Source organism: Liolophura sinensis, unplaced genomic scaffold (genome assembly GCF_032854445.1).
Source record: "Liolophura sinensis isolate JHLJ2023 unplaced genomic scaffold, CUHK_Ljap_v2 scaffold_537, whole genome shotgun sequence".
Lineage (NCBI taxonomy): Eukaryota > Metazoa > Mollusca > Polyplacophora > Chitonida > Chitonidae > Liolophura > Liolophura sinensis.
In genome coordinates, this window is record NW_027018475.1 from 10,542 (window position 1) to 21,030 (window position 10,489).

The window sequence follows — 10,489 nt, forward strand, 5'->3', positions numbered from 1 at the left end:
AACCTTTTCTGATCACAGGTAGTTTGGTATAGGTGCCATCGAGATTTTGTACGTAGCCCGTTTCTTCTTTTTTATTAGTCAGCCTATTCAATTCTTTAATCTTAGCCATATACCCCTTGTTTTCTTGTTGAGCTTTCAGCTCATCACAGGGAGTGACACACTTCCCTCTCTGATCCTTTTTATACCCCTCGATGCAGTCACAGGTTTTCGTGGTTTCGTTATACCGTTGGTTACCTCCGCACTCTGATATGCACTCTCTTGGGTTATTCGGATCAGGCTTATACCCATCAGGACACTGTCCTGTCTCGTTTTTTACTCACTGGAGCAATCATAAGCAACACCCCAGCGGCACTCTTTACTCCTACAGGACTTATTGATCCCGAAGAACCTCCTCCTCCTGAACGACGACCCGAAGAACTCGGCTCTGTCCCCGATCCAGGGCTCGATCCCGACTGAAAACCCTGAGGGTTACGAGCTGCCCAATTAGCCAAAAGTCCTCGTCGCAAAAGGATCACTTGAGCCACCGCCATCGTCAATAGGAGCATGGCTGATGTTTGCCTTCTTTCCTGTTTAGGTACACAGGTTCTAACATACCGTCTGGGTACAATTCATTTAGATTATCTACAGTCCAAATCTTGGAAAAATCACAGCCTGATTGAAGAAAAGAGAGCGAAACAAAACTCGCTGTCTTTACCGCCTGCTTGACCACATAGCGCTTGGTAAAGTCTCCTCCTTCTACCACATAACCATCCAGAAAGTTCCCCTGACAGATCATTAAAAAACAAACGACCATCGATAAGCTCGCCTTGGGCCACTCAAACGGTCTTGCCATACCGTAAAAACAACTTGCTTCAGCACGCCGTTTACTTCAATAAAACAAACATAGGATTTATAGTTCCCTGGGCGGTTTACAGATATCTCTACCGTAGTCAACAAAGCATCGGTAAAGGCGATTGGGTTGTGTTCTAAAGAACCCCAGTCTGGAGTAAAGCGCAAAGGCTCTTTCTGGTCCTTATCCGCACGCGGTGCAGCGTATCTGGTTTGGGTCTGACTCTGAGTCCGTGGGTTTCTTTAAAAGACTCTTCCGCTGGGCGTTGATCTTTTCTGTCTTCTGCACAAAGGCTTCGCGAGCTTTTGCAAAGGAAACCGTTTTGGCCGGTAGGTACAGCTTCTTCAGGGGCTGCCGCTTGTTGGGTAGACTCAGGGTCTGGTTTGTTTATAAAATCATTCTTCACAAGCTATGATCCCGATAAACAGAAGAACGCCCATAAGGGTGAGGGGTTTAGATTTTAAAAATAAAGGGGGGGGGGAATCGTTTCATTTTAGATAAGCTTTTTGGTTGACTCAAATGTATAAAATATTATTCAAAATAACCAAATAATATTTTAAAAGTGTTCAAAAAGTTTATCTTCTTTGTTTTTTATAAACTATATAGTACATGGGGTTGGGCTAATGGTATAGGAAAATCAGTGTTATTTAAAATACAGTGTGGGGTTATCTGCAATGTTATATTGATGAATTGCATTTATTTAAGATATAGTTTTTATGATCTATGCAACTTATTTGGTTTTTCTTTTTAAATTTGCGTGCAATATAATTTTTATTGCATGTTATCAGATAATAAATTCGTTGGCGAAGGTTTTACTTACGATGATGTTCTTTTAGTTCCTGGCGTACAGTCAAGTGTTGCCCCGTCAGGTGAGTATCCAAACTAGATTTACAAAAAAAATAACCCTGAATGTCCCCATAGTCTCAGCAGCTATGGATACAGTCACAGAAAGCCGTATGGCTATAGCTATGGCTCAAGAAGGGGGAATAGGAATTTTACATAAAAACATGACCATAGCTGCTCAGGCAGAAAAGGTAAGGAAAGTAAAGCGGGCAGAAAGCGGGATGATCCTAGATCCGATAACACTTAGTTTAGACTCTGTAGTCTCTGATGCAAAATCTCTAATGAAAGAACACGGCATAGGAGGGATTCCCTGTAGTAAACAAAGGAGGCTACATCAAAGGTATCGTAACCAATCGTGATCTTCGTTTTGAAAAAAATGAGAGCCGTCCAATAAAAGAGGTTATGACCTCAGATAATTAATTACAGCTAAAGAGGGAACGTCACTCCAAGATGCAGAGCAAATTCTTCAAAGACACAAGATAGAAAAACTACTCGTCGTCGATCAGGAGCAAAAACTCGTAGGACTGATTACCTTTAGAGACATCGTAAAGCTAACCCAGAAGCCCAATGCATGTAAAGATCAATACGGTAGACTACGAGTGGCTGCTGCAGTAGGAATTACTGAAGATGTGCTGGATCGAGTAGAGGCTCTAGTTAATGCTCATGTAGATGCCGTAGTGATTGACACGGCGCATGGACATACTCAAGGGTGACCACAGTACTGAAAAAGGTCAAAAATAAATTTCCAGATTTAGAAGTCGTTGTAGGTAACATTGCTACAGCTGAGGCCGCTCGATACTTAGCTGATGTTGGAGCTGATGCTGTAAAAGTGGGTATCGGTCCTGGATCTATTTGCACGACTCGCGTAGTCGCTGGAGTGGGCTTTCCTCAATTGAGTGCGGTACTTAATGTGGCCAAAGGACTTAAAGACTACGATTTGCCTATTATAGCTGATGGAGGGGTGCGTTATACGGGAGATATCCCTAAAGCAATAGCTGCTGGTGCAGATAGCGTAATGTTAGGTTCATTACTCGCAGGAACTACGGAATCTCCAGGAGAAACTATTATTTATGATGGAAGAAAGTTTAAATCATATAGAGGTATGGGCTCTGTAGAAGCCATGAAAAAAGGTTCTAAAGATCGGTATTTTCAAGATGTAGAAGACGATGTAAAGAAACTTGTTCCAGAAGGTATTGTAGGTCGAGTACCTTACAAAGGTAATTTAGTAGAAAGTATGACACAATTCATAGGAGGATTGAGAGCGGGTATGGGTTATTGCGGAGCAAAGGATATTTTAGATTTAAAAAATAAAGGTCAATTTGTTAAAATCACCTCTGCAGGAATGAATGAAAGCCACCCCCACAATGTGACTATAACAAAAGAGGCACCAAACTACAGCCGTAAATAACAACAAATGAAAATTATTTGTATAGGAAGAAACTATCTTAGACATATAGAAGAATTAAGTAACCAAAGAACGAAGATCCTGTCGTATTTTTAAAACCAGATACGTCGATTCTTTTAAATAAGATGCCTTTTTTTATTCCAGATTTTTCAAGTGACATCCATCACGAAGTGGAGGTTTTGGTTAGAATTAATCGCATAGGGAAGCATATCGAACCTGAATTTGCTCATAAATATTACGATGAAATAGGACTTGGGATTGACTTTACAGCTAGAGATGTACAAAACGATTGTAAGGTGAAAGGGCTGCCTTGGGAAAAGGCTAAAGCCTTTGATGGCTCAGCGGTAATAAGTAAAGATTGGATTCCTAAAGAGCAGCTTGATGATCTAAATCAATTATCTTTTCAATTGTACAAAACGATAGTCTACAGCAAGATGGCAACACCAAAGACATGCTTTGGAAGATAGATGATCTGGTAGCTTATGTTTCTCGATTTTTCACATTAAAGATTGGAGACATTATATTTACAGGTACACCTGAAGGTGTCTCTAAAGTAAATAAAAACGACACACTGAAAGGAGTACTGGCGGGCAATCAGATGTTTGAGATTAAAATAAAATAGTCGTTTTTTTACTATAAATTTATAGTAAAAAAACGACCACTTGTGTTTGAATCAATATAGCTAGTTAATGAGTAATGGCACTTTAGTTAAGCACTTGATGTACTTTTTCTGCAGCCTCTTTAAACTCGGTGGCACTCAGCACTTGCAAACCAGATTTGTCTATAAGCTCCTTAGCAATATTGGCATTTGTTCCTTGTAGGCGAACGATGATAGGGATATTCTCTATTTCTTCCTTCATATTTTTATAAGCATCGATAATACCTTGCGCTACACGGTCGCAACGTACAATACCACCAAAAATATTAATGAGAATGGCTTTTACATTAGGATCTTTTAAATAATACGAAAGGCTTCTTCTACACGTTTAGCGTCTGCTGTTCCTCCCACATCGAGAAAGTTTGCGGGCTCTCCTCCAGATAATTTGATGAGATCCATGGTTGCCATAGCTAAGCCAGCTCCATTAACCATACAGCCTACATTTCCATCTAGATCAACATAGTTTAACTCAGCGGCTTTAGCTTCTACTTCCGTAGAATTTTCTTCTCTAACGTCACGCATTTCTGCAAGATCCTTGTGGCGAAAAAGGGCATTGTCGTCTAAAGTAATTTTACAATCTACAGCTATGATTTTTTCATCGCTTGTCTTGAGTACAGGATTGATCTCAAAAAGTGATGAGTCAGAGGAAGTATAGGCTTTGTAAAGAGCGAAGACGAATTTAACCATCTGCTTGAAGGCAGCCCCAGAAAGACCTAGATTAAAGGCAATTTGACGCGCCTGAAAAGCTTGCAGTCCGAAAGCAGGGTTTATGGTTTCAGTAAAAATGAGGTGGGGGGTTTCCTCTGCCACCTTTTCGATATCCATTCTCCTTCGGTAGAGTACATAATCATGTTTTTCCCTTGAACACGGTCTAATAAAACGGACATATAAAATTCCTCAGGTTCTGTTTTCCCTGGGTAATAGACATCTTCGGCTATGAGTACTGATGCACTCGTTTTCCTTCAGGTGGTGTCTGAGGGGTGACTAAATCCATACCAATTATTTGATCAGCAACGGATACCGCTTCATCGATGTTTTTAGCTAGTTTTACGCCACCTCCTTTACCACGTCCTCCTGCGTGTACTTGTGCTTTAACGACCATCCATTCCGTTCCTGTTTCTTTAGAAAGTAAGTGAGCTGCATTACGTGCTTCTTCTGGGGTGGCTGCAACTTTGCCTCGCTGCACTGTTACTCCATAGCTAGCTAATATTTCCTTTCCCTGATATTCATGTAGATTCATAAATGTATATTAATGGTTTTAGGCTACAAATTTAATTATTTTTTTGTCTTGAGATTTATGAAAAGATTTTAATTTATCCATTGAAAGTTAAACTACCATGCCTTTTCTTGTAGGAGTTTTTATTCTAGGGCTGAGATAAGGTAGATATATCCTTGCTATCTAGCTCAAATTGATCGTGAAGATCAACCCCTATAATTATCACTAAATTTAGGGTGTTCTAAGTCGTGCTATCGGAACGGTCATCACGTCACCCCCAATGGCAGGGGAGGGGTGGCAACTATATCCCTTTTTGCGAATAAATTTGGCTAGTTTGTTTACGATAATTCCCAATTGAGAATACGTCCGCCAGATTTCTTTGGTCGAAGCATCTGAGGGATTTATTTTCATATCCTCTCGATTCATTTCCATAGCCAACACCATAGCTTTATCGTGTAAAATCTCAAATCCTTTAAAAATATAAATTGGATTTACTCTAGTATATCCAATTTTGGAGATCCCCAATTTCTTAGCATAACCCTCTAATTCTTTTAAGGTTTTTGAATCTATTTTTGTTTTAGGTGATTTAGGATTATCCTTTAAATGTGACAGACTTTGGAACATTTCTTTTAAGATTTAGCTAAGGCTTTACCCACAATCGGCACGGATTTTATTTTATCCCTCAAGCTTCCATACTGTATTAAAAGAAAGGGAATAATCACGGCGTTTCGTGCTGAATTGCTACTTTTTATAGGATTATTATCTTGATTCATCCAAAATGAGGATCGAATAAAAAAAGGTGGTTTTGTGAAAATCCTATAGAGCTTCATTCTTTTAATTTAAAAAACGCGACGCGAATAGATCTAAAATGTATTGTATCAAACATACAAATAAATTTAAGATAAGTAATCTTAGCTTTCTAAAGCTACAGCTCCTTTTCTTTTAAGTTCAATGAATGAAACATTATTTTAGAAGTTATTTTTTTGTTATTTTTGAAAAAATTACAAAAATGATCGTAACTAATACAGAGTTTATTCCAGGTAGAGAAGTAAGTGAGATTCTACAAATAGCACGTGGCAGTACTGTACGAGCGAGAAATATAGGAAGGGATATTTTTGCAGGTTTGAAAAACATAGTAGGTGGAGAGATTGAAGAGTACACTAAGCTACAAGCTCAGTCAAGAGAGCAAGCTTTAGAGAGAATGGTGCAAGATGCTGAGCGCATGGGAGCTGATGCAGTTATTAACGTTCGTTTAAGTACTTCTATGGTAATGCAAGGTTGTTCAGAAATATTAGCTTACGGTACGGCTGTAAAACTTAGATAAATGGATTGGGTAACTTGGTCTATAGTAGGTGTGGAGGCTGTTTTCTTCCTCGTTTGTCTCTCACTAATTATTTATTTGATTTTTAGAAGACTTAGTATAAAGAAGGAGGAAACTTTTGAAAAAAGAGATAATTAAAGTTAATAGAATCTTATTTTTTATAAAAACGAATGAAACCCCTCAGGCTCTATGATAGCATTCAGAGGTATGTCATATTTCCCTATAGGTAGTGTGTTTTGATGAGCATTAAAGTAGGAAAGACCTAGCTTAAAGCAATTGGGGCTGCATTGTACTAGAAACCGATCGTAGAAGCCTCCTCCATAGCCTAGTCGGTGGCCTGTTTTATCAAAAGTAAGTAAAGGTACGATGACCATGTCTAAAGCTTTTATATCAAACTCGGAAGTGCATTTAGGAGGTTCGGGGATTCCCCATTTGTTTGTAACAAGCACGATGTCTTTTGTTAATACATGATGTGTTAGCTGATGCGTTTTGAAAAGTGTTCTTGAAGAGACTACAGTCTTTTTCTTATTCCATAAATACTGGATAATGCTACTCGTTTGGACTTCTTTTTTTATGGGTCATACTTAAGAAAATATGTATGTTTTGATAACAACTTAGATCCATATTTTTAAACAAAGATTCTATAAGCTGATTCTTTTTTTTCAAAGAATTAGGGCTTAATGCTTCTCGTTTTTTAATATAAATTTCCCGCAAGTCTGCTTTAGTCATTAGGATTCTTTAGAAATATTAAACAAAGCATCTCCTTTATAAACCATAGGTTTTTGATTTAGGTTGATGATGTATCCCTGCTCCGGCATTTTTACCACCCGATTGAAACTTCCGTATGGATCTGTAATTTTGGCAATATGTTTGCCTTTTTCTACCCATGAGCCAACGGAGACTAGCGGGTGGAACAGACCGCTTTTAGAAGCTCTTAGCCAACGATTTTTTCGAATAATAATGCTCTTTTTTTCAATATATAAATATCGGTTTGTGCTTTGGGAGATAGCATTTCTAAACTAGATAAGATCTTGAGGCATCCTTGTACACCCATCTGTACTGTTTCTTTGTGGATTTCTAAACTTTTCCCCCCTTCAAATAATAAATAATTGATGCTATTTTTATCACAAAAATGCCGAAACGTTTTATTAGGTGGTCGGTTTTGAACTAGAAAGGAGGCATTAAATATTTCGGCCATTCGGTTGTTTTCAATTTTTTCTGAACAAACGCGAATTTGAGGCGCATTAAATCTTTGTTTTCCTCCCGTATGAAAATCCAATATGAGGTCACAAAGTGGGGCAATTTCGTTACAAATTCTATAGGCTATACGACTGGCCAAAGATCCTTTTGTTGTTCCAGGAAATATTCGATTTAGATCCCGACCATCAGGAAAATCCCTTTCACCATGTATGAATCCAAAAATATTTACAATCGGAATACACACCACAGTACCTCTTTGAGGTTGGTTGTATTTTTTAGAAATAAGTTGCCTAATGATCTCAATTCCATTGATTTCGTCTCCGTGTATACCTCCACAAAACATAACAGTAGGTCCAGGTTTTTTGGCACGTTCAATCAAAACAGGGACATCCACCGAGGTGGTTGTGTAGAGCCTAGCCGTGTTTAGATTTAATTGATAAGACTGACCTGCTTCTATCAAGGTGTTTAAAATTTTTATAGGTTTTAGGGAATCATTTGGCATTTTTCTCAATATATTTAATGATATCTCGGGCGATGTTTTTTCGTGTAGCATTCTCAATGCCCTCTAAACCAGGAGAGGAATTAACTTCCAATAGTAATGGTCCACGTTTACTCTGAATTAAATCCACTCCACAAACATTTAGACCAAGGACTTTAGCAACGGTTAGAGCTAAGGCTTTTTCTTGAGGAGTTAGACTAACGCTTAAAGCGGTGGCTCCACGGTGCATATTGGAGCGAAACTCTCCCTCAGAGGCTTGACGCTTCATAGAGCCAACGATGGTGTCGCCAACGATAAATATTCTGAGGTCACTTCCTTTAGCTTCTTCTATAAATTCTTGAACAATCACTCGAGATTGTAAGTCATTATGAGCTTCTAGTAGAGAATGTGCTGAATAATAATCTTCTGCAAGATAAACTCCCAGCCCTTGTGTGCCTTCTGTGACTTTGATTACAACCGGTGGTCCTCCTACGGCATCTACGATATCATAGGTGTGTTCTCCAAAGTTAGTGAATATGGTTTTTGGCATATCAACACCGACTCGAGAAAGTAGCTGCATGCATTGCAATTTATCTCTACTTTTCACTAATGCATCAGAGGATACGGTACTAAAACAGCCCATCATTTCAAATTGGCGGATGACGGATGAACCATAAAATGTGATGCCTGCACCTATACGGGGGATTATGGCAGCAGGCTTAGAAAGTTTATTTATAGAATAAAAAACTTCAGCCTGGTTACGTTGTACACGTAAATTACAGAGTAGAGTATCTAAAACTTGAGTTTGATGCCCCGCCAAGGTAGCCTCTTGAATCAGTCTTTGGGTACTGTATATACTTGTATTTCTAGAAAGTATGTAAATCTTCATTAGGATGACAATACACTTGCCTCAAAGTTAAGCAGTTTTAACTTTTTGACTAGAGCCTTTGCCTATTATTTATATAAAGGAGAAAGCTAAATTCAGTTTATTTGGATTAAATTCAGTTTGATAAAAAAATGTATGTTTATTTTCTGATCGCTGAACTTGATTACATGAAGGTTTTATGTTAAGGCGCTTATAAATCAATTTTTTATATATATCATTAGAGCTAATGAAAATAAAGTAATTGATAAGTCTAATGTTTAAATTGTATATAAAGTAGATTGCTGTAGATAAACAGATTAGGAGGTGAGACTCTTATATTTGCGTGAGGGTTTCTTTATAGGTTACTTAAATAAATTTTTTAATGATGAAAATAATTTAATAATCTGTAAGAGAATTTTTTAAAAAAAACTCCTCAACTAAGATCAGTTGTGTTATTGTAATAAGCAAAATCCTTACCGAGTTAGGTAAACCAAACTGTACAGAGAATATGACGAACATAAATGAAAAGATTCCGACTGTTTCAAAAGCGTTTTTGATTCCCTTTATATTAATTACTTTTTTATTTTTTCTTTGGGGCTTTCCTAATGATTTGACAAATCCAATGGTAGAAGTTTTTAAAAATGTTTTAAACATTTCTAATGTTGAAGCTTCCTACGTACAACTTGCGTTTTATGGAGGTTATGGAACCATGGCCATCCCAGCAGCTTTATTTATAAGAAAGTTCAGTTATAAGTCAAGCATTATTCTCGGGCTCTTTCTACTCACTTTTGGTTCATTGATGATGTATCCTTCTGCAAAATTGGTGAGTTATAATTTGTTTTTGGTTTCGTTGTATTTATTAACTTTTGGGTTAGCTTTTCTGGAAACTACAGCCAACCCAATGATCTTGGAATTAGGTGATCGAAGAACGGCTACACAAAGGTTAAATCTATCACAAGCTTTTAATCCTATGGGAGCTCTTGCTGGTCAATTGGTTGCCCGAATTTACGTAGTAGATCGTCTGGATACGGAGATAAAAGCTGGATCAGAATCTAACATTTCTTCTTTACCATTAGCTGAAAAGCAGAAAATTATAGAGCACGATTTTGGGGTGGTCAGTACACCTTATTTGGTCTTAGGAGTTGTGGCCTTAATCATAATGCTTCTGTTTATCTTTGTTAAAATAGAAGAAAAGAGAAAAGAGCAAGATAAACTTACCCTGAAAGAAACAATAAAGAAATTATTCTCAAATAAAAGTTATTATGAGGGAGTTTTAGCTCAGTTTTTTTATGTGGCTTGTCAAATAATGGTATGGACTTTTATTTACCAATACGTTACCAATATTAACGCAGATAGGGCAGCAGACAATCAACTAAACGCTACAGTTTATGTTGCAGTTTCTGACAATTTTATTCCTGACAGCTAGGTGGATTTGTACCTTCCTATTCAAATACATAAAACCTGCTAAGCTCATGTTGCTTTTTGCAATAATGGGTATTCTGTTCTGCTCTGGAGCTATTTTGATAAACGGTATGTTAGGCTTGTACTGTTTGGTAGGTGTTTCTTTTGCTATGTCATTGATGTTTCCTACTATTTATGGAATTGCCTTAAATGACATGGGAGACGAAGCCAAGTTAGGTTCTGCAGGTTTGATTTTAGGTATCGTGGGTGGTG

The 10,489-nt window shown here is 37.8% G+C and overlaps 2 protein-coding genes across 2 annotated transcripts; both read right to left on the reverse strand.

Moving 5' to 3' along the window:
* Positions 1-4,032: 4,032 nt before the first annotated feature.
* On the reverse strand, positions 4,033-4,560 carry LOC135481691 (succinate--CoA ligase [ADP-forming] subunit beta-like). Its single transcript, XM_064761365.1, has one exon. The coding sequence runs from the start codon at positions 4,558-4,560 to the stop codon at positions 4,033-4,035; it is 528 nt and encodes a 175-aa protein (XP_064617435.1).
* Positions 4,561-7,963: 3,403 nt separating this feature from the next.
* Positions 7,964-8,500, reverse strand: LOC135481693 (probable alpha-L-glutamate ligase). Its single transcript, XM_064761366.1, has one exon. It carries the CDS (start codon positions 8,498-8,500, stop codon positions 7,964-7,966), a length of 537 nt encoding a protein of 178 aa, XP_064617436.1.
* Positions 8,501-10,489: the final 1,989 nt, after the last annotated feature.

What these genes read in the sequence shown, in the direction of transcription:
- LOC135481691 (XM_064761365.1), bottom strand. Translation starts at nt 4,560, where the DNA reads ATGGATATCGAAAAGGTGGCAGAGGAAACCCCCCACCTCATTTTTACT.
- LOC135481693 (XM_064761366.1), bottom strand. Translation starts at nt 8,500, where the DNA reads ATGCCAAAAACCATATTCACTAACTTTGGAGAACACACCTATGATATC.